This window comes from Somniosus microcephalus, chromosome 13, assembly GCF_052327205.1.
Source record: "Somniosus microcephalus isolate GS21.2 chromosome 13, FLI_Smic_1.0, whole genome shotgun sequence".
Taxonomy (NCBI): Eukaryota; Metazoa; Chordata; class Chondrichthyes; order Squaliformes; family Somniosidae; genus Somniosus; species Somniosus microcephalus.
This window is the reverse complement of record NC_140999.1, coordinates 197,019,344-197,042,523: the sequence shown is the minus strand read 5'-3', so window position 1 is coordinate 197,042,523 and position 23,180 is coordinate 197,019,344. Positions and strand designations below refer to the sequence as shown.

The 23,180-nt window shown below is 52.9% G+C and overlaps 1 protein-coding gene across 1 annotated transcript in view; it reads left to right on the top strand.

Moving 5' to 3' along the window:
• Positions 1-23,180, top strand: part of osgn1 (oxidative stress induced growth inhibitor 1) — a 92,843-nt gene that overhangs the window by 59,771 nt on the left and 9,892 nt on the right. Inside the window, exons 2-5 of the mRNA XM_086005954.1 lie at positions 2,942-3,094; positions 6,705-6,841; positions 16,327-16,518; positions 18,258-18,349. Coding sequence (XP_085862080.1) covers positions 3,025-3,094; positions 6,705-6,841; positions 16,327-16,518; positions 18,258-18,349 — 491 coding nt within the window. The 5' untranslated portion in view covers positions 2,942-3,024. The remainder of the gene's footprint in view (positions 1-2,941; positions 3,095-6,704; positions 6,842-16,326; positions 16,519-18,257; positions 18,350-23,180) is intronic.

Sequence of the window (23,180 nt, the reverse complement as noted above, 5' to 3'; positions counted from 1 at the left end):
CGGGACTGGGTGTCAGTTAGGACACGGGGCAGTGAGCACGGGGTGATGGGTGAACGGGACTGGGTGTGAGTTAGGACACGGGGCAGTGAGCACGGGGTGATGGGTGAACGGGACTGGGTGCGAGTTAGGACACGGGGCAGTGAGCACGGGGTGATGGGTGAACGGGACCGGGCGTGAGTTAGGACACGGGGCAGTGAGCACAGGGGGTGTTGGGTGAACAGGACTGGGTGAGAGTTAGGACACGGGGCAGTGAGCACAGGGGGTGATGGGTGAACGGGACTGGGTGTGAGTTAGGACACGGGGCAGTGAGCACAGGGGGTGATGGGTGAACGGGACCTGCTGTGAGTTAGGACACAGGGCAGTGAGCACAGGGGGTGATGGGTCAACGGGACTGGGTGTGAGTTAGGACACGGGGCAGTGAGCACAGGGGGCGATGGGTGAACGGGACTGGGTGTGAGTTAGGACACGGGGCAGTGAGCACGGGGTGATGGGTGAATGGGACTCGGTGAGTTAGGACATGGGGCAGTGAGCACAGAGGGTGATGGGTGACCGGGACTGGGTGTGAGTTAGGACACGGGGCAGTGAGCACAGGGGGTGATGGGTGAATGGGACTGGGTGAGTTAGGACACGGGGCAGTGAGCACATGTGGTGATGGGTGAATGGGACTGGGTGTGAGTTAGGACACGGGGGCAGTGAGCAGAGGCGTTGATGGGTGAACGGGACTGGGTGAGTTAGGACACGGGGCAGTGAGCACAGGGGGTGATGGGTGAACGGGACTGGGTGTGAGTTAGGACACGGGGCAGTGAGCACAGGGGGTGATGGGTAAACAGGACTGGGTGTGAGTTAGGACACGGGGCAGTGAACACAGGGGGTGATGGGTGAACGGGACTGGGTGTGAGTTAGGACACGGGCAGTGAGCACGGGGTGATGGGTGAATGGGACTCGGTGTGTTAGGACATGGGGCAGTGAGCACAGGGGGTGATGGGTGAATGGGACCTGGTGAGTTAGGACACGGGGCAGTGAGCACAGGGGGTGATGGGTGAATGGGGCTGGGTGTGAGCTGGGTGAACGGGGCTGGGTGTGAGCTAGGACACGGGGCAGTCAGCACAGGGTGTGATGGGTGAACGGGACTGGGTGTGAGTTGGGACACGGGGCAGTGAGCACAGGGGGTGATGGGTGAACGGGACTGGGTGTGAGTTAGGACACGGGGCAGTGAGCACGGGGTGATGGGTGAACGGGACTGGGTGAGTTAGGACACGGGGCAGTGAGCACATGGGGTGATGGGTGAATGGGACTGGGTGTGAGTTAGGACACGGGGGCAGTGAGCAGAGGCGTTGATGGGTGAATGGGACTTGGTGCAAGTTAAGACACGGGGCAGTGAGCACAGGGGGTGATGGGTGAATGGGACTGGGTGTGAGTTAGGACACGGGGCAGTGAACACGGGGTGATGGGTGAACGGGACTGGGTGTGAGTTAGGACACAGGGCAGTGAGCACAGGGGGTGATGGGTGAACGGGACTGGGTGTAAGTTAGGACACGGGGCAGTGAGCACAGGGGGTGATGGGTGAACGGGACTGGGTGTGAGTTAGGACACGGGGCAGCGAGCACGGGGTGATGGGTGAACGGGACTGGGTGTGAGTTAGGACACGGGGCAGTGAGCACGGGGTGATGGGTGAACGGGACTGGGTGTGAGTTAGGACACGGGGCAGTGAGCACGGGGTGATGGGTGAACGGGACTGGGTGTGAGTTAGGACACGGGGCAGTGAGCACGGGGTGATGGGTGAACGGGACTGGGTGTGAGTTAGGACACGGGGCAGTAAGCACAGGGGGTGATGGGTGAACGGGACTGGGTGTGAGTTAGGACACTGGGCAGTGAGCACAGGGGGTGATGGGTGAACGGGACTGGGTGTGGGTTAGGACACGGGGCAGTGAGCACAGGGGGTGATGGGTGAACGGGACTGGGTGTGAGTTAGGACACGGGGCAGTGAGCACGGGGTGATGGGTGAACGGGACTGGGTGTGAGTTAGGACACGGGGCAGCAGAGGTTTGGATGAGCTGATGTTTATGGAGGCTGGAAGCTGGGAGGCCGGCCTGGAGAGCAGTGGAATGGTGGAGTCTGGAGGCTCAGATTAAATATCACAGGTCACCGTGGCTGAGGGGAAGCGTGTGCTGTGTATGGAGGGAGTCGGCTAGAGCTAAAATAACACGGTCCACGGATGGATATGTTTCCAGAGTTATTGATCACCATTGAGAAGCATTAGCTTCCTTCAGGTGATTAACTGGATGGTGTGGAGCCTGAGATCGGACGAGGTCTGGGCAGGAGCAGACTTGCTGGGTCGATGGGTTTTCCCCTCTACATTCTTCAGGCTCTTGGGCAAGTGGGTGGGGGGAGAGGAATAATTGGATAAACGGGAAAGTACTTATTTTGTTAAATAAAACTTTCACCACAACCAGAGCTGTGAAGCTGAGGGGTGACCTGATGGCGAGGTCTTTAAATTATGAAGGGGTTCGATGAGGTAGACTTAAAGAAGATGTTTCCACTTATGGGAGATCAAAACTAGGAGCCATCAATATAAGAGAGTCACGAATAAATCCAATAGGGGATTCAGGAGAAACTTATTTTACCCAGAGAGTGGTGAGAATGTGGAACTCGCTACCACAGGGAGTGGTTGAAGCGAATAGTATCGAAGTATTTAAGGGGAAGCTGGATAAACACACGAGGGAGAAAGGGATAGGGTGAGATGAAGAGGGTGGGAGAAGGCTGGTGTGGTGCATGAACACCGGCTCGGACCATGAACACCGGCTCGGACCAGTGGGGCCGAATGGCTGTAAATACTGTGTGAAGGACATGAAGAACAGTCTGTCACAGAACATCTTCAAGAAAATTTATTTTGCCTTTCACTTTGTTATGCTTAACCGGATCTTTTTTTCTCTTTCCTCAGTTTTGGGCCAAGTCGTCACCAGAAAAAGTGTCTGCGATAAGGCAGCACGGCTTCAGCTGGAACAGCTCCATTGCTGCCCCTCCATGATGCCATTGCTGGAAGACAGAGTGCTGCCCAAGGATGGGTCGCTGACGGTCCCTGTCCTTGTCGTAGGTACGTTCATGTTGTGTGTGGAGAGGAATTAACCCGGGCATCACTGGGACTGCGATTCCTCCCACTGGGCTCCAGATAAATGTACAGCCAGTGCGCGAGGGAGCAGTGCGAGGCCGTATCCCCTGTACACGTTTGGGGGCTTTAAGCCTTGTATTCTTGCCAACCCGAGACTGAGTTGTTTGGCTGCATTAAGTGAGGCAGAGCCCTGACGAGAGCAAGAAATAGCCCCCCCATGGATAGAGACAGAGACCCCGACCTGTACTGGGGCCTCAGCTTTTCATCATGTTTATTAATGACTTAGATGAAAAAATAGAGAGCCGTATATCCAAGTTTGATGACACTAAGTTAGGAGGGACTCTTAAGTGCAGATGGGAACAGGAGGTTGCAATTGGATGGATTAAGTGAGCGGGCAAAACTGTGGCAGATGGAGTTCAGTGTGGGAAAGTGTGAGGTCACCCACTTTCAACCCAAGACAGGTAAATCAGAATATTTTCTAAATGGTGAGAAACTAGGACTGTGGCGAAGCAGAGAGATTCCGAAGTCCAATTACACCGATAATTTAAAACGGTGTCTTGCCGCTCCCGCACTGCTGCCTCTGGAGTCCCCAAGGATCTGTCCTTAGCCCCAACGTTCCGTTTATGCTGCATGGCTGGGCAATGCTCCAGGGAACCCCCCAGCTGGCTTGCTGCCGTTCCAGTGTAAAAACCGAGCCTGCGCAGGACATTGAAGGGGCCGCTGGACACCAAAAACATTAGAGGTAATATTGCTCGGCCCCTCCTGTTTCTCATCTACACACTGCCCCTTGGCGACATCATCCGAAAACACCGCGTCAGGTTCCACATGTACGCTGACGACACCCAGCTCTACCTCACCACCACTTCTCTCAACCCCTCCACTGTCTCTAAATTGTCAGACTGCTTGTCCGACATCCAGTATTGGATGAGCAGAAATTTCATCCTATTAAATGTTAGGATGACCGAAGCCATTGTCGTCAGTCCCCACCACAAACTCCGTTCCCTAGCCACTGACTCCATCCCTCTCCCTAACATCTGTCTGAGGCTGAACCACACTGTTCACAACCTTGGTGTCATATTTGACCCCGAGATGAGCTTCAGACCACATATCCGCGCCATCACGAAAACTGCCTATTTCCACCTCCGTAACATCGCCCGTCTCCACCCTTGCCTCAGCAAATCTGCTGCTGAAACCCTCATCCCTGCCTTTGTTACCTCCAGACTCGACTATTCCAACGCACTCCTGGCCAACCTCCCACATTCTACCCTCCGTAAACTTCAGCTCATCCAAAACTCTGCTGCCCCGTGTCCTAACTCACACCGAGTCCCGTTCACCCATCACCCCTGTGCTCACTGCCCCGTGTCCTAACTCACACCCAGTCCCGTTCACCCATCACCCCCTGTGCTCACTGCCCCCGTGTCCTAACTCGCACCGAGTCCCGTTCACCCATCACCCCCTGTGCTCTCTGCCCCGTGTCCTAACTCACACCCAGTGCCGTTCACACATCGCCCCCTGTGCTCACTGCCCCGTGTCCTAACTCACACCCAGTCCCGTTCACCCATCACCCCCTGTGCTCACTGCCCCGTGTCCTAACTCGCACCCAGTCCCGTTCACCCATCACCCCCTGTGCTCACTGCCCCGTGTCCTAACTCGCACCCAGTCCCGTTCACCCATCACCCCCTGTGCTCACTGCCCCGTGTCCTAACTCGCACCCAGTCCCGTTCACCCATCACCCCCTGTGCTCACTGCCCCGTGTCCTAACTCACACCCAGTCCCGTTCACCCATCACCCCTGTGCTCACTGCCCCGTGTCCTAACTCACACCCAGTCCCGTTCACCCATCACCCCCTGTGCTCACTGCCCCGTGTCCTAACTCACACCCAGTCCCGTTCACCCATCACCCCCTGTGCTCACTGCCCCGTGTCCTAACACTCACCCAGTCCCGTTCACCCATCACCCCCTGTGCTCGCTGCCCCGTGTCCTAACTCACACCCAGTCCCGTTCACCCATCACCCCCTGTGCTCACTGCCCCGTGTCCTAACTCACACCCAGTCCCGTTCACCCATCACCCCTGTGCTCACTGCCCCGTGTCCTAACTCACACCCAGTCCCGTTCACCCATCACCCACTGTGCTCACTGCCCCGTGTCCTAACTCACACCCAGTCCCGTTCACCCATCACCCCCTGTGCTCACTGCCCCGTGTCCTAACTCGCACCCAGTCCCGTTCACCCATCACCCCCTATGCTCACTGCCCCGTGTCCTAACTCGCACCCAGTCCCGTTCACCCATCACCCCCTGTGCTCACTGCCCCGTGTCCTAACTCACACCCAGTGCCGTTCACCCATCACCCCCTGTGCTCACTGCCCCGTGTCCTAACTCACACCCAGTCCCGTTCACCCATCACCCCTGTGCTCGCTGACCCACATTGGCTCTTGGTCCGGCACACTTTGATTTTAAAATTCTCATCCTTGTGTTCAAATTCCTCCACAACCTCACCCCTCCCTATCTTTGTAACCTCCTCCAGCCCTACAACCCTCTGAGATATCTGCGTTCCTCAAATTCTGGCCTCTTGTGCATTCCTGATTTTAAACGCTCCACCATTGGCGGCCATGCCTTCAGCTGTCTAGACCTTAAGCTCTGGAATTCTCTCCATAAACCTCTCTGCCTCTCGACCTCTCTCTCCTCCTTTAAGACATTCCTTAAAACCTGCCTCTTTGACCAACCTGTCCTAATATTTTTTTTATTCGTTAATGGGATGTGGGTGCCGCTGGCAAGGCCAGCATTTATTACCCATCCCTAATTGCCCTTGAGAAGGTGGTGGTGAGCCGCCGCCTTGAACCGCTGCAGTCTGTGTGGTGAAGGTGCTCCCACAGTGCTGTTAGGGAGGGAGTACCAGGATTTTGACCCAGCGACGATGAAGAAACAGCAATATATTTTCCAAGTCAGGATGGTGTGTGACTTGGAGGGGAACTTGGAGGTGGTGGTGTTCCCATGGGCCTGCTGCCCTTGTCCTTCTAGGTGGAAGAGGTCGTGGGTTTGGGAGGTGCTGCTGAAGAAGCCTTGGCGAGTTGCTACAGTGCATCTTGTAGATGGTACACACTGCAGCCACGGTACGCCGGTGGTGGAGGGAGTGAATGTTTAAGGTGGTGGATGGGGTGCCAATCAAGCGGGCTGCTTTGTCCTGGATGGTGTCGAGCTTCTTGAGTGTTGTTGGAGTTGCACTCATCCGGGCAAGTGGAGGGTATCCCACCACACTCCTTACTTGTGCCTTGTAAATGGTGGAAAGGCTTTGGGGAGTCAGGAGGTGAGACACTCGCCGCAGGAGGCATTTCTTCACAAAGGGTAGTGGAAAACTCTCCTCCCAAAAAACTGTGGATGCTGGGGGTCAGTTGGAGCTTTCAAGCCTGAGGTCGATGGATTTTTGTTGGGTAAAAGTATCGAGGGATACGGGGCAAAGGTGGGTAAATGGAGTCGAGGTACAGATCAACCATGATCTACTTGAATGGCGGAGCAGGCTCGAGGGGCTGAATGGTCTCCTCCTGCTCCTATGATTGTGGAGCCCTGAACTATGCAAACAAATGTTATTTGTTCTTCAGGAAATGGCCCCTCTGGGATTTGCCTGTCCTATCTGCTGTCTGGATACAGGCCCTATCTGTCTCCTGGAGCAAGTCACCCAAACCCAATTCTACAGCGCAAGCTGGAAGAGAACCGTAACCTGTCGATCGTTGACCAGGTAATGTTCACACCTGTACCTGCTCTCAAAGTGCCCAGTTAAAAGTACAACCCAACTCCGTCTCAATCCAGTTCCTGGTGGTCAGTGAAACATCACTACACTGCCCCAAATTCAGCAACTAGCTGGCGTTAAATTGGCAAAATCATAGAATCATAGAAAGTTACAGCACGGAAGGAGGCCATTTCGGCCCATTGTGTCCGCGCCGGCCAACAAAGAGCTATCCAGCCTAATCCCACTTCCCAGCTCTTGGTCCGTAGCCCTGCAGGTTACAGCATCCCAAGTGCACATCCAAGTACTTTTTAAATGTGGTTAGGGTTCCTGCCTCTACCACCCTTTCAGGCAGTGAGTTCCAGACCCCCACAACCCTCTGGGTGAAAACATTGCCCCTCAAATCCCCTCTAAACCTTCCACCAATTACTTTAAATCTGTGCCCTCTGGTTTTTGACCCCTCTGCTAAGGGAAATAGGTCCTCTCTATCCACTTTATCTATGCCCCGCATAATTTTATACACCTCAATAAGGTCTCCCCTCAGCCTCCTCTGTTCCAAGGAAAACAGACCCAGCCTATCCAGTCTTTCCTCATAGCTAAGATTCTCTACTCCCAGCAACATCCTTGTAAATCTCCTCTGTACCCTCTCTAGTGCAATCACATCTTTCCTGTAATGTGGTGACCAGAACTGCACGCAGTACTCTAGCTGAGGCCGAACTAGTGTTTTAAACAGTTGCAGCATAACCCCCCCTGCTCTTGTATTCTATGCCACGGCTAATAAAGGCAAGCATTCCGTATGCCTTCTTAACCACCTTATCTCCCTGGCCTGCTACCTTCAGGGATCCGTGGACATGCACTCCAAGGCCCCTTTGTCCCTCTACACTACTCAGTGACCTACCATTTAAGGTCACAAATGTATCCCCACTATTTAAGAAATGAAGGAGAGCGAAAACAGGGAACTACAGACCAGTTGGCCTGACGTCAGTAGTAGGGAAAATGCGAGAATCTATAATAATGGACGTGGTAACAGGGCACTTAGAAAATAATAATAGGGTTGGGCAGAGTCAACACCGATTTATGAAAGGGAAATCGTGTTTGAGTTTTTTGAGGTTGTAACTAGCAGAATAGAGGCCAATTCATTAAATATATTCAAGAAGGAGTTGGATATATTTCTTAAGGCTAAAGGGATCAAGGGGTATGGGGAGAAAGCAGGGACAGGGTACTGAATTTGGATGATCAGCCATGATCTCATTGAATGGCGGAGCAGGCTCGAGGGGCCGAATGGCCTACTCCTACTCCTATCTTCTATGTTTGCCCCATCACCTTTGTGATTTGGACTGATATCCAGACCTGCCTGCCATAAAGAGTCTCCCGTGGACTGGTGGTTCCCAGTGAGCCCACAGCACAAACCAACTCATTGAGAGAGGCTCGTGGGGAATATTGGGAAGAGTCTTTGGAGTGCTCTCCTGAGAGTGGGGCAGAGTAGAAGGAGGGGGACTGGGGAGCGCTGGATATCTGAAATGGGAAGCGTTCCATTCCCAACATGACACTCCCTCACCTTCAAAAGTAAAACCAAACACCTTGGGGGAGAAATTGGGTTGTTAGCGCCACCGATTATTGCCTAAAGAGGCCGAGAACTGGGGCGATAGCCAATTTCTGTGCGGTCGCAGGGAACCTAGCGCCTTGCCCCATATTGACCATGCATTTTGCGCCGGCGCTAAATCTTAGCGGGCGCAGGCTGATCATGACGTCATTCCATGGTGCAAAGCCTTTTTAGCGCCCCGGACCGGAAATTGGGTGACGCCCGCCTCTGTTGCGCCTGGCGCTAATAGTGACAGCTCACTGGAATGTTCCCCAGGCACACTCGGAGTAGAGGGACGCTGTTTAAAGGGGACACCAGTGGTCTGAAAACATCAACCCTTTTATGAACGCAACTTGTTGGCTGGTTTGATACAGTTGAGCAGCTGAAGTGCTAGAACCTTATTGCCATTCAACCAGCGGTGCCAGAGGACCTTTAGCCCCGTCAACATTACCTAGCTGCTGGTAAGAGCTTACAACCTTTACCTTCATCACTCTTATTATGGGGGCTGCTCTGCAAGGGAACAACTTGCTGCTAGAACATCTTGAGGGCACAGAGACGGAGGGAGAGAGGGCCAGGTGTGGCCAGACAGAGGAGGGCCAACAGACGTCGCCACACCAGACCTTACGCAGCGAGGGTTTTCAGACAGCAGTTCTCCTACCGCAACATATCGGAGGAGCAGTGTGTCAGAAGGCTGCGATTCCATAAGGAGGTGGTGACTGAGCTGTGCCAGCTACTTCAGGATGATCTTCTGCCGCACATACAGTGCAGGACATCTCTGTCGGTGCCTGTAAAGGTTACTGTTGCCCTCAATTTCTTTGCCAGCGGCTCCTTTCAGGCCGCGACTGGGGACATAGCTAACATTTCCCAGTTTGCGGTGCATTGCTGCATCCGCCAAGTTACAGATGCCCTATATAACAGGCGGCGGCAATTTATTTCGTTCCCGTTCACACCGGAGAAGCAGCAGGAGCACGCAGAAGGCTTCGCGGCAATAGCTGGCTTTCCCATGGTGCAGGGCGCCATTGACTGTACGCACGTGGCTTTGCGGGCGCCTGTGAACAATCCCGAGGATTACCACAACTGCAAGGGGTTCCACTCCCTTAATGTACAGCTGGTGTGTGACCACCGGCTGCTGATCCTCGCGGTCAACGCACAATTCCCTGGCAGCAGCCACGACGCTTTCATCCTGCGTCAGACCACAGTGGCAGACCTTTTCGAGGCCCCGGCTCACCCACGAGGCTGGCTTTTCGGAGACGAGGGCTATCCTCTGTGCCCATGGCTTATGACCCTGCTACGTTCGCCCAGCACCCCTTCAGAGGGGAACTACAACTCCAGCCATCAGGCGACGCGGAACACTGTGGAGCACACAATCGGCGTGCTGAAGCAGCGGTTCCGATGTCTCGACCATTCGGGGGGCGCCCTGCAGTACTCGCCGGAGCGAGTCGCCCACATCATCGTTGTCTGCTGCATGCTCCACAACCTCGCCATCCAACGCACCCAGCCAATGCCAGCCGAGCTTGAAGGCCCAGCGGAGGAGGAGGAGGAGGAAGACTGGAGGGTTCCCGAAAGTGGAAGGGCCGTTCGTCAGAAGTTCATAACGACTCGTTTCTAGGCCCCACTGACGGATTGCTTGGTGTGTTTGGGAGAGGACCGTCCGGTTCACCCAAAGCCTATGAAGGACAGATTAAGTGTAAATAGTTTAGATATACAGTGTAAATAACAATTTTTCTTTATTTTCAAAAAAGTGGAGCCTTCCAACTTCATAAAGCAATTGCAACAGAAAGCAAAACTAACGAGATAACACTTCAGTTACGGCTTAACACGTAACTAAGGATTTAACACATCAGCAAGGAAATACAACTTTAATCTCTGCCAAACCCGCGACATTAACCAACACATCCCCATCATTCACAAGAGCTGTAGAGGGCCTTGAAATGTTCAACCTCGCCATCAACGAGGCTCCCTCTACTTTTGACCCCTTGATGGGCTTCGACTTCTCATTCTGGAACGCCCCCTTCCCTCCCTGCAGCTCCTCCGTAATTGGACCCCAGTGACTGCATCAAGGCTGGGGGAAGCCTGCTGAGTGGACGAAAGCGCAGAAGCCCCTGAGGGACGGGCTGGACGACCTCTGGGCTTGGAGGGCCCGGGGGCTGACTACTCCAACTGCTCATGGGCGGATGCAGTCTGTCCTGCAGGTGGTGGCAGCTGCAGTGGTGACGTGCCAGTGGTGGCATCAGGAATGCTGACATCCTGAGAGCGGACACCTGCTCCGTGGTCGGCCGACACACTGGCACTCTGACGGGGCAGCAGCGCAGCATGCGCCCCAATCGGCTGGCCCACAGATTGATGCCCTGCTGTGGTGCTGCAAGGGCCCCGGGTAATCCTACCTGATCCTTCAACGGTGGCAGCAGTCAGTGCTCGCGTGGCCTCAATCTGTGCCTGCATGAGGCCAGCGAGTGACTGCGTGGCAGGTGCCAGTGCTTCAATGAAGCCCTGGACAGTCCTTTCCAGTGCTTCGGAGAAGGCCTGCGCACTCCTTTCCTGTGCAGCGGAGAAGGCCTGCGCACTCCTTTCCTGTGCAGCGGAGAAGGCCTGCGCACTCCTTTCCTGTGCAGCGGAGAAGGCCTGCGCACTCCTTTCCTGTGCAGCGGAGAAGGCCTGCGCACTCCTTTCCTGTGCTGCACCGAAGTCCTGGAGACTCCCTCCCATTGTGTCAATGGCTTCAGGCAGCCTTCCCACTGCAGCGAACAGCTCATTGTGCCTGAGCCGAGCCTGGGCACTCATTTCAGCTAGGGCCCGAACCTCCTCTGCGCTCTGTGCAGCAGTCATGGTGGCCTGACTCGGCCTCCGAGGAGACGGCCCCCGAACTTCCCTTTCCCCCCCTGCGTTGGTGCAGCCTGCTGGTTCCTGGAGCTGGCTCCTCATCAGAGGCACCCCCCCCCCGCTCCCCTCCAGGGAAGATCTATCCCCACTCTGAAGCTGCCGTGCCTCCCCTGAGGCTGGCACGGAAGGTCCGGCTTCCTCCAGCTGGTCGCCTCCGGACTCAGTGGGACTGGCAGCTTGAGGGCCCTGCTCCCGATCTGGTGATGCAGCATCTGAAAGCAGGGAGGTTGAAGAGTGGCTTTAGCGAGAGGAGAGGGTGGCAGCAAGGGATGCAAGATTGGTGCAATGCTATGACATGGGTCCACTGTGAAAAAGCATGCCGGTGGGGGGTCACAAGTGGAAGGACACAGATCAAAAAGGTCATAACCTTACCATCGTCGTGCACAATGGGGTCGGCTGCTCCAGTGGTGGCAGGGCCAGTCAGGCGGCCGCCAACAATCTGGTGCACTCGCTCCTCCAGGTCCGTCAGGTTCTGGAGGTTTAGAGGTCCTCCCCCGGTCTGGATCTGTTGTCGCCGGTTCCTTGCCAGCTTGGACTGCAAGAGAAAGGACAGGAAATGATGAGACATCATGGCCTCATCTGTCATGTCATACCCCCCTTGGTGCAATAGCCCTGACATCATGGCGTCATCTGTCATGTCATGCTCCCCCTTGGTGGAATAGCCCTGGCATCATGGCGTCATCTGCCTGTGCAAGTGTGTTCCCAGAAAGGGCCATGGGTGCGTGCTCGCAGATGGCCACTGGGGCATGGCGCACCCGTTGGCCATAAAGTCAGGTGCAGATGAAGGCATGAAGAGGACTGGCAAAAAATCACTCACCCTGACGACCCGAGTGAGGTCGTTGAATTTCTTGCGGCACTGCAATGGAGTCCTGACCACCAGGCTGCTGGAGTTCACCCTCTGAGTGATGGCCCTCCATGCTCTGCGGTAATCCTGCAGACTAGGCCTCCTGCCATTGTCCGCGTACAGGACCGCTCGACGGTGCTCCACTCCGCCCACCAATGCATCCACTGCATCCTCTGTGAAGCGCTCTGCTCTTTGCCTTGCCCTCTCCATCCTCAAAGTTTTAAGCGCAGAACAAAACACAGCGCCGAAATTCAGTTCTGCAGGGCGCAGAGTGTGGCTGCTGATCCTTCTGGACCCACCCCTTTAAGAGCTGGCCGGCTCCTGACTCTCTCGTGATCATCGATGATTGACTGCACCTGCGCTGCACCCGGCCGCCCCGATATTGAGTAGCGCCGCCATGTTAGCGCCCTAAGTCTACCGTGCAACGCCTGATTTTGCGCCGCGATCAACTTGGGGGCGCTACGACCCAATATCGCGCTAGGTGACGCTAAATTGCGCCTAGCACAAAACTTTGCGCAGCGCCAAGTCTAACGCCCCAAGCGGGGCTATACCCAATTTCTAGGCCCTAGTATTTTAAAAAGAGCTCCCTTGATTGGTCATTGTAACCGATGCAGTGAGCGACTGAGACACACCCACCAGGAATGTCCCAGCTTCAGTCACTGGTCTGTTCTGACCCGGCCAGCTGAGGCTAGAGTGGGCATCACACGATTGGCATTGGAGCCATTGAGTTAAGGAGGGAAGGTCTGCCAGGGTTGCTGTACCTGCTCGCTGCACGGACTGGGCTTGTATTCCCTCGAGTATAGATGATTAAAGGGTGATATAGTCGAGGTGTTTAAGATGATTAAAGGATTCGATAGGGTAGAGAGAGAGAAACTATTTCCTCTGGTGGGGGGAGTCCAGAACAAGGGGGCAGAACCTCAAAATTAGAGCCAGGCTGTTCAGGGGTGATGTCAGGAAGCACTTCTTCACACAAAGGGTGGTGGAAATCTGGAACTCTCTCCCCCAAAAAGCTGTTGAAGCTGGGGGTCAATTGAAAATTTCAAAACTGAGATCGATAGATTTTTGTTGGGTAAGGGTATTAAGGGTTATGGAACCAAGGCGGGGAGATGGAGTTAAGATACCGATCAGCCCTGATCGAATAGAATGGTGGAACAGGCTGGAGGGGCTGAATGGCCGCCTCCTGTTCCTGTGAGAGTCCATTGACTGCTGGAGATCCATGTGTGGATATTGGGTGAATGGTTTACCGATTCTCACTGACAAAGGCTTGTGTGTGAACACTGAGATTGGGAGAGGATCCGTGGAACTTTATCCCAGCAAGGATTCATAGAAGATAGGAGCAGGAGTCGGCCATTCGGCCCCTCGAGCCTGCTCCGCCATTCAATGAGATCATGGCAGATCATCCAAATTCAGTACCCTGTCCCTGCCTTCTCCCCATATCCCTTGATCCCTTTAGCCTTAAGAAATATATCCAACTCTTTCTTGAATATATTTAATGAACTGGCCTCCACTGCCCTCTGTGGCAGAGAATTCCACAGGTTCACCACTCTCTGGGTGAAGAAATTCCTCCTCATTTCAGTCCTAAATGGCCTACCCCTTATCCTTAGACTGTGAGCCCTGGTTCTGGACTCCCTGGCCATCAGAAACATCCTTCCTGCATCTAGTCTGTCCAGGCCTGACAGAATTTTATAGGTTTCGATGAGATCCCCTCTCAATCTTCTAAACTCCAGTGAGTATAAGCCCAATCGACACAATCTCTCCTCATACGTCATTCCTGCCATCCCAGGTATCAGCCTGGTGAATCTTCGCTGCACTCCTTCCATGGCAAGAACGTCCTTCCTCAGGTAAGGCAACCAAAACTGCACACAATACTCAAGGTGCGGTCTCACCAAGGCCCTGTACAACTGTAGCAAGACATCCTTGTTCCTGTACTCGAACCCTCTTGCTACGAAGGCCAACATACCATTTGCCTTCTTAACCGCCTGCTGCACCTTCAGGTGCGGAGGAGAGAATCTGGTAGCAAGACGAGAGATACTGTATTTGGGAACCTGTCAAATAGAGAAGTGGCTGTCCAGCGAGCGGGCTGAAGATTCTGTTGCCTTGGTTACTTGTCAATGAAGTCTGCACACTGCACTCAGATTGTTGGGACTTCCCAATGATCTGTCAAGAGAGCCTGTGGTTTGAGCGGCCAGAGGCTGATGACGAGGCTCCTTGTCTGTTCTCTTGGGGTTGGTGAATACTCCCAGGACACACAGAGACAGACCCGAGTCTCTCTCCATTCTCCACACCACAAGCCTTGCTCCAGGACTGTATTCTAGTCAGCACTACACGATAGCAAAATACTGCGTCAGAAAGGTCTTCGACCTGAAACGTTAACTCTGTTTCTCTCTCCGTGGATGCTGCCCTGGCCTGCTGAGTGTTTCCAGCGTTTTCTGTTAGTTCAGTCGGCACTACACCTCGCTGGTTTTAGTTTATCGGCCGTTGCTACAACTTGGAATTATTGGCAGTCGGATTGTGGATTGTTTTTTCATGTTTATAGTGATCTAATTTGGGATTCCTCCTCCCAAACCACTGAGTCTTGTGGAAATGCAGCAACTCCATAAAGCAAGTGAAACCTTGGTTTAAATTGGAATATTTATACAACGCTGTAAATTTCTGTGTTGTGCCATAGATTTTGGGTTGTTTTTTATGGTGTAATTAGTGAACAAACCGTGTCGGGATAATACCTGGATTTCCAGCTTTATTCATCCAGTTCTGATAATGCACTGAGCACTGAGGAGGATTCTCTCTAACAATCAGCTGCTCTCAACACACAATCCAAAATCTAATCATGGCACCAGCCAAAGTTCATCCAGTTTCCATAATTTAAAGGGATCTGGAATTAAATCCGACTTTGAGGAGTATCCCCCCCCCCCCCCCCGTGAGGAGTGACTTGCAATGTTTGCGGTAGCGAGCATGTGAACGCACCAGCTTAACAAAGAAGCTGATTATAAACCAGCCAGTAAATGCTGAGATTACAATCTGATCGTGTTCGGAAGCTTGGCAGCTCTCTGGTGTCCGCAGGGTCCCGTTCTGAGAGTGCATCCTGGGAATGATCTAAATGCCCAGTTTTTAATTCCTCCCCCCTGCCCCCTGCCCCCCGCCTGCCGCCCGCCTCTCCCTTGTTGAGTTTGGACTGAGCAAAGTGGAGTTAGGTGGGGAGTTTGTCTTGTGGATGTGGGGGATGGGTGTGGTTCTGGTGCAACATACAGTTTGTAATCCTCTTTTTAAGGCTCCGTTTTAAGCCAGTTTTACATGGGATACTGTGGGTGTTTTGTGAGATTGTTTAGAGGCAAACTCCCTTCGGCAGCACCTCCCAAACCCGCGACCTCTTCCGTCTAGAAGGACAAGGGCAGCAGGCACATGGGAACACCACCATCTCCAAGTTCCCCTCCAAGTCACACACCATCCTGACTTGGAAATATATCGCCGATCCTTCATCGTCGCAGGGTCAAAATCCTGGAACTCCCTAACAGCACTGTGGGAGCACCTTCACCACACGGACTGCAGCGGTTCAAAGCGGCTCACCACCACCTTCTCAAGGGCAATTAGGGCCGGGCAATAAATGCTGGCCTTGCCAGCGACGCCCACATCCCAAGAAAGATTTTTTTTTAAAACCTACGATAGATCAGGGAAAGTTTTAGTAGCTGTAGGGAGTGTTGTGTGTGATGTGCAGGACAACCTCGACATGTGGAGAGTAGTTTGGGATATGTGGTGTAGTTAATACTCTGTGTTACTGCAGTGCAGCCAGCCTGGGGTCTGTGGCAGGCCCCTCGTTTTAACCTCTTCTCTCTACAGAGCAGCGGGGCAGATTTTCCCATCTCTGAACTTCCCCCTGCAGTCGGGGAATGTCCGCCTGGAGACAGGTAAAGTGACAAACACAGCAGTGGAGCGACGGCTGACCTGTGACCCTCCTCATATACACCTGCTTTAGTGATGGTGCCAATGATCTGGACCGGACTCTGGGTGTGAATTACTCCAGGGACGAGCTGCCCATTAAACCGTCTGCTCACCAGATGTCACTGCCAGTCTCTGGGACAGGGGGCTCTTCAGTAACACGGAAACCTGTTCAAGTTGCTCTTGAAATGCTGACTCACTGCCAGCGTGAAGATTGCAGAATGATAACTCATCACATGCTATTTTAACTGCCCTCAGGACCTGGAGTACCTCTCTGAAGGGCTAGAGGGACGGTCGTCTAATCCAGTGGCTGTGCTCTTTGACACACTCCTCCTGCCCGATGGCGATTATGGTCTGGATCACGCTTCACCCTTGTGGTGGAGACTGGAGACTTGGCAGAGTATATCACACCTCGTCCTGGGCACGGGATCACCGGGAGGATCCTGGCATGTAAGTGGCGGTTACCCAGGATCAGTGCGAGTTTATTATCAATTTATTCTGCACGCGAAAAGTTAACCCAGGGCGAGGGAAGGGACGCATTTCTGGAGGAAATTTAAATTTATGATTTGCATTCTGGTGCATGTGCTCCGACTGCGCCAAAAACCCTACATTACACGGCAGTGGGTCGTGAAGCGGGTCTGTGCCCACCTCCGAGAGGCGGGAGACCTCATTAAAATATTTAACCCAGGCTCCCACAGTGAGGTTGGGAGCCTGATTAAAATTTATCACGGGCCGGGTTTCCCAGAGCTCGGGACAGCCAGCAGTGAAATGGAGACGGAGCTGCCAGATAAGCAGGTTCGTGCTTTTTACAGCACTGCTCGTGAGGCAGGAGGAGTGGGAATGTTTCCCACGGAATCCCGAAAAAACCTTCTGCCAATCGCGGCCTTGGGAGACACCCACCCCAATCCCTCCCTCCCTCGCCGCGATCTCTCTCTCCCTCGCCGCGATCCCTCCCTCCCTCCCTCCCTCGCCGCGATCCCTCCCTCCCGCCCTCGCCGCCGTCCCTCCCGCCCTCGCCGCCGTCCCTCCCGCCCTCGCCGCCGTCCCGCCCGCCCTCGCTTTATTGGCATGACAAGTTACATCTTATGTTGCCAAAGCATCAAAAAACATTCATGGTTGTACACAAAAATACCTATCTATCCATACAGTGTATAAACAGATATATCCCTGAGTGTATAAATATACATTCATATAATTTATATATACTCTTTTCTTATATTTAGCGGTTGTCCCTCTGTTTATGGCAAGCTGTAACATAGTGTGCCGCTAAGGTTACACAATTTCTCTCTTCCCCTAGTAGGTATGGGAGTTTTTGGTCGTCATTCAAATTTCTGAATTCCAGGCATATTTTTGTGAATTTTGGGTAGAAATTCTCCCTTATGCCCTGATATTTTCTACAAGCTGTGAGGAAATGCATCTCTGTCTCCACCATTCCCTGACTGCAGTGAGAGCATATCCTGTCCTCTCTTGGTAGCCGGGTCTGCCTGTGTCTACCTTTTTCGATCGCCAGGCTATGTTCACTAAGTCTGTACATTGTCAAGGTATTTCTCAGTTTGCTATCCTTTACCATGGTCAGGTAATCAGCCATGTTGTGTTGTCTGTTTAGGGCCAAGTAGCAATCAAGTTTGCTTTGGGTTTTTGTTGTTTCTGCCCAATATGACATATTTTTCCTTTTGCTTAGCGACGATTGTGTTGGGTCGAATTCTTTGTGTTACGCTGTCACTGTCCTGGGGCTGGTTATTGTTAGTAGTTACTTCACTGAGTCCCAGGACTCCCTCCTCCCACCCTCTTTATCTCACCCCATCACCATATCCTTCTACTCCTTTCTCCCTCATGTGTTTATCTAACTTCCCCTTAAATGCATCTATACTATTCGCCTCAACCACTCCCTGTGGTAGCGAGTTCCACATTCTCACCACTCTCTGGGTAAAGAAGTTTCTCCTGAATTCCCTATAGGATTTTTTAGGGACCATATTTATGGTCCCTAGTTCTGGTCTTGTCCACAAGTGGAAACTCTTCTCTGCGTCTACCCTGTCAAACATGCCCTTTCATAATCTTAAAGACCTGTATCAGGTTTTACACATGGTGCTGTCCTCACCGGCACCCGTTCACAGTCCTGTCATATTAAAGTCGCTCCATTCTGTGTTCACGTGCTCTCCTGAACCCTTCACTTCTTCATTGTCTTTCAGGCTATGGAGGGCTCGATGCTGACACTGAGCTTTGGGAACTGGATGGAGTTACCGGGTCTGAAACTGAAGGACTGGTTCGGGGAGAAGCACAGGTTTGCACCAAACCAAACAACGCAGCACCTTTCCCTTTAAGGGGTTCAATTCACTGGGGTCAGATCCCTCAGGAAGGATCTATTGGCCGTGGGAGGAGTGCAGCGCAGATTCACCAGAATGTTACCAGGGCTCCAAGGGTTAGATTATGAGGAGAGATTACACAAACTAGGCTTGTGTTCCCTGGAATATAGAAGGTTAAGGGGTGATTTGATTGAGGTTTTGAGGATTTTGAACGGAATTGATAGGGTGGATAGAGAAACTTTTCCCGATGATGGGGGAGTCTCGGACAAGGGGACGTAACCTTAAAATCAGAGCCAGGCCGTTCAGGAAAGAAGTTAGGAAACACTTCTTCACACAAAGGATGGTGGAAGTGTGGAACTCTCTCCCACACAAAGCAGAAGATGCTAGCTCAATTCATAATTTCTAATCTGAGATCAATAGATTTCTGCTAGCCAAGGGTATAAAGGGATATGGAGTCATGGTGGGTGGCTGGAGTTAGAATACAGATCAGCCATGATCCCATTTTTTATTTATTCGTTCCTGGGATGTGGACGTCGCTGGCAAGGCCGGCATTTATTGCCCATCATTAATTGCCCTTGAGGTGATGGTGAGCCACCGCCTTGAACCGCTGCAATCCATGTGGTGAATGACAGAACAGGCTCGATGGGCTGAACGGCCTCCTCCTGTTCCTATGTTCATCGCTGCCCCTCCGATGTTTGTTACCTCACTGGGGTCAGGTCCCATGACTGCCTCTCCAATTATTCATGTGTCAGCCCAGTGAGTATCTGCAGACTTCCCCCCAGTGAGTATCTGCAGACTTCCCCCCAGTGAGTATCTGCAGACTTCCCCCCCAGTGAGTATCTGCAGACTTCCCCCCAGTGAGTATCTGCAGACTTCCCCCCAGTGAGTATCTGCAGACTTCCCCCCCAGTGAGTATCTGCAGACTTCCCCCCCAGTGAGTATCTGCAGACTTCCCCCCAGTGAGTATCTGCAGACTTCCCCCCAGTGAGTATCTGCAGACTTCCCCCCCAGTGAGTATCTGCAGACTTCCCCCCAGTGAGTATCTGCAGACTTCCCCCCAGTGAGTATCTGCAGACTTCCCCCTCAGTGAGTATCTGCAGACTTCCCCCCAGTGAGTATCTGCAGACTTCCCCCCCCAGTGAGTATCTGCAGACTTCCCCCCAGTGAGTATCTGCAGACTTCCCCCCCCGTGAGTATCTGCAGACTTCCCCCCAGTGAGTATCTGCAGACTTCCCCCCAGTGAGTATCTGCAGACTTCCCCCCAGTGAGTATCTGCAGACTTCCCCCTCAGTGAGTATCTGCAGACTTCCCCCCAGTGAGTATCTGCAGACTTCCCCCCAGTGAGTATCTGCAGACTTCCCCCTCAGTGAGTATCTGCAGACTTCCCCCTCAGTGAGTATCTGCAGACTTCCCCCCAGTGAGTATCTGCAGACTTCCCCCCAGTGAGTATCTGCAGACTTCCCCCTCAGTGAGTATCTGCAGACTTCCCCCCCAGTGAGTATCTGCAGACTTCCCCCCAGTGAGTATCTGCAGACTTCCCCCCAGTGAGTATCTGCAGACTCCCCCCAGTGAGTATCTGCAGACTTCCCCCCAGTGAGTATCTGCAGACTTCCCCCCAGTGAGTATCTGCAGACTTCCCCCCCCAGTGAGTATCTGCAGACTTCCCCCTCAGTGAGTATCTGCAGACTCCCCCCAGTGAGTATCTGCAGACTTCCCCCCAGTGAGTATCTGCAGACTTCCCCCCCCAGTGAGTATCTGCAGACTTCCCCCCAGTGAGTATCTGCAGACTTCCCCCCCCAGTGAGTATCTGCAGACTTCCCCCCAGTGAGTATCTGCAGACTTCCCCCCCCCAGTGAGTATCTGCAGACTTCCCCCCAGTGAGTATCTGCAGACTTCCCCCCAGTGAGTATCTGCAGACTTCCCCCCCCAGTGAGTATCTGCAGACTTCCCCCCAGTGAGTATCTGCAGACTTCCCCCCCAGTGAGTATCTGCAGACTTCCCCCCAGTGAGTATCTGCAGACTCCCCCCTGTATCGCAATCAAGTCCTCGCTCATCCTGTAGTTAGTCACGGCCAATCAGAATGGATTTCTACAAGGCAGGTCGCGCTTGACCAACATTATAGAATTCTTCGAAGAAGTAAGGAAGGATGGTTAAAGGATGTGGTTTCTAGGGATCTTCGGAACGTGCTTGACAAGGCCCCACATAAGAGACTGAAGGCAAAGGTAATGAGACATGGAATTCAGTGGTGGGAGGGCAGAAAGCAAAGGGTCGGGGAAAAGGAAGTTTCTTGGCCTGGAGGAGTTGTGGTGAATGGCCAGCGGTGAATGGTCAGTGGTGTTCCACAGGGGCTGTGTTGGAGTTGCGCTTATTCACTTTATACAGAAATGATCTGGATCTTAGAATTTGAGGGAAGAATATTGAAAATTTTGCTGATGACGCTAAATTGGAGTGGGTTATGTCAAATACTGATGAGGTTTTGAAAGACTGCGGGAGTACGTGGGTTAGCAAATCAGTGAGGAGAGAACACAATGTGAGATAATTACAGAAAGAATTAAAGGGGAGGTCTTTACTCAGGATGATTAGAATGTGGAATTAATTCTCTACCAACTTCACCAACTCCTTGTACCCGTGACAACTGATCTCCGTATCTGTCCTGGGCCTTAACCTCACCAACCTCGGCGATCTCTCCAACTGTCTGTCCTTGTATTCCCCCAAAACACCCCTGCTCCCTCCTCCCCCTCCCTCCCTCCTTCTCAATCCCCCCACTCCTCCTCCTCAACCCTCACTTCCTCGTCCTCACCCCCCACCACCTCCTCCTCAATCCTCCCACTCCCCATCCCGACTTCTCACCCCCCCCCACCAGCTCCTCCTCCCACTCCCCATCCCGACTCCTCGCCCCCCCCACCACCTCCTCCTCCCGCTCCCCATCCCGACTCCTCACCCCCCACCAGCTCCTCCTCAATCCTCCCACTCCCCATCCCGACTCCTCGCCCCCTCCACCAGCTCCTCCTCAATCCTCCCACTCCCCATCCCGACTCCTCGCCCCCTCCACCAGCTCCTCCTCAATCCTCCCACTCCCCATCCCGACACCTCGCCCCCTCCACCAGCCAGCGCTGGAACCCAGTCCCTCAGCTCCTCCCCCGCCTGCTTTGTTTTGACCAGATTTCGACCAATCCCTCTCTTTGCTTTCTCCCTCCTGCTCAGTGTCCAATCATTGGCCCCAATATCTCTCTCTGCATGCGGAGTGTGACAGGTTTGTAAGTTGAGGAAGGGTATCGCGGGTTACGGAGCCAAGGTGAGTAGATGGAGTTAAGATGCAGATCAGCCATGATTTCATTAAATGGCGGAACAGGCTTGAGGGGCTGAATGGCCTCCTCCTGTTCCCATGTTCCCAACAAACTCTCCTTTTCCAAAAAGTTAATATTCTGGGATACAAGTAGAGGTTTTTTTTTATTTGAAATATAAAAACAGAAAATGCTGGAGATACTCAGCAGGTCAGGCAGCATCTGTGGAGAGAGAAATAGAGTTAACGTTTCAGGTCGATGACCCTTCGTCAGAACTGGAAAAAGTTAAGAGATGGAACAGGTTCTAAGCAAGTGCAGGGGCAGGGAAAGGGGGGAGGGGAGGAAAGAACAAAAGGGAAGGTCTGTGATTGGGTGGAGGGCAGGAGAGAGTAAATGACAAAAGCGATGATGGTGCACCGACAGTGGTCTGCACCGAGTGATCTTAAACAGTGCTTCTAAACAGAATGTTAAAGTTGGGAATTCGGAGAGAGTGGGATTTCGGAGCCGTGGGGGAAGGAGGTGTTGCTTTTTGCCTCCAATACTTGTTATGCTTTGTGTTACATGTAAATATTTAATTTCATCTACCTAGAACTTAAACTAGATCTAGTAATTAGTTAAAAACTAAACTATAAGCTAAGTTAATTAAACTTTAATTAACTAAATAAATAAAACAAGGTTATATAGGGATGGCAGTGCAGGTGGTGTGCTGCAACTGCAGCATGTGGGAGTCTGTGGAGAGCATTGTGATCCTGGACAACCTCTCCTGCAGTAAGTGCCTGCACCTCGAAGAAATTCTGCTCAGTGTTGTTGAGCTGGAGTCCGAGGTACAGATATTGCGGGACATCAGGGAGGGGAAGAGTTACCTGGACACTTTGATCCAGGAGGCAGACACACCCCTTAGATTAGGTGGTAGTACAGGTTTGGTTAGTGGTCAGGGACAGGAGGGTGTGACTGCAACTCAGGCAGGTAAGGGGACCCCAGGTGCAGAGCTGGAGGAGCCTCAGCCTTTGCCCTTGTCCAACAGGTGTCCGGTTCTTGCTGCCTGTGTGGATGAAGGAAAAGCCTGCAGAATGGATCAGCAGGCTGACCATGGCACCATGGTGCAGGAGGCCATTCAAGTGGGGGGGAGTGAAAGGGAATGTAGTTGTAGTAGGGGATAGTATAGTCAAGGGGATAGATACTGTTCTCTGCAGCCGCGATCGAGAGTTCCGAAGGTTGTGTTGCCTGCCCCGGTGCCAGGGTTAAAGACGACATCTCGCGGCTGGAGAAGAATTTGGAGTGGGAAGGGGAGGATCCAGTTGTCGTGGTCCATGTAGGAACCAACAACATAGGTAGAACGAGGAATGAGGTTCTGCTGAGAGAATATACATTCCGTTGAGAATTAAAAACTCCACGGGAAAAGTGATCCATCCGTGGCTAATTAAAGAAGTTAAGGATAGTATTAGATTAAAAGAAGAGGCTTCTAATGTTGTGAAGAACAGTAGTAAGCCTGAGGATTGGGAGAGCTTCAGAAACCAGCAGAGGA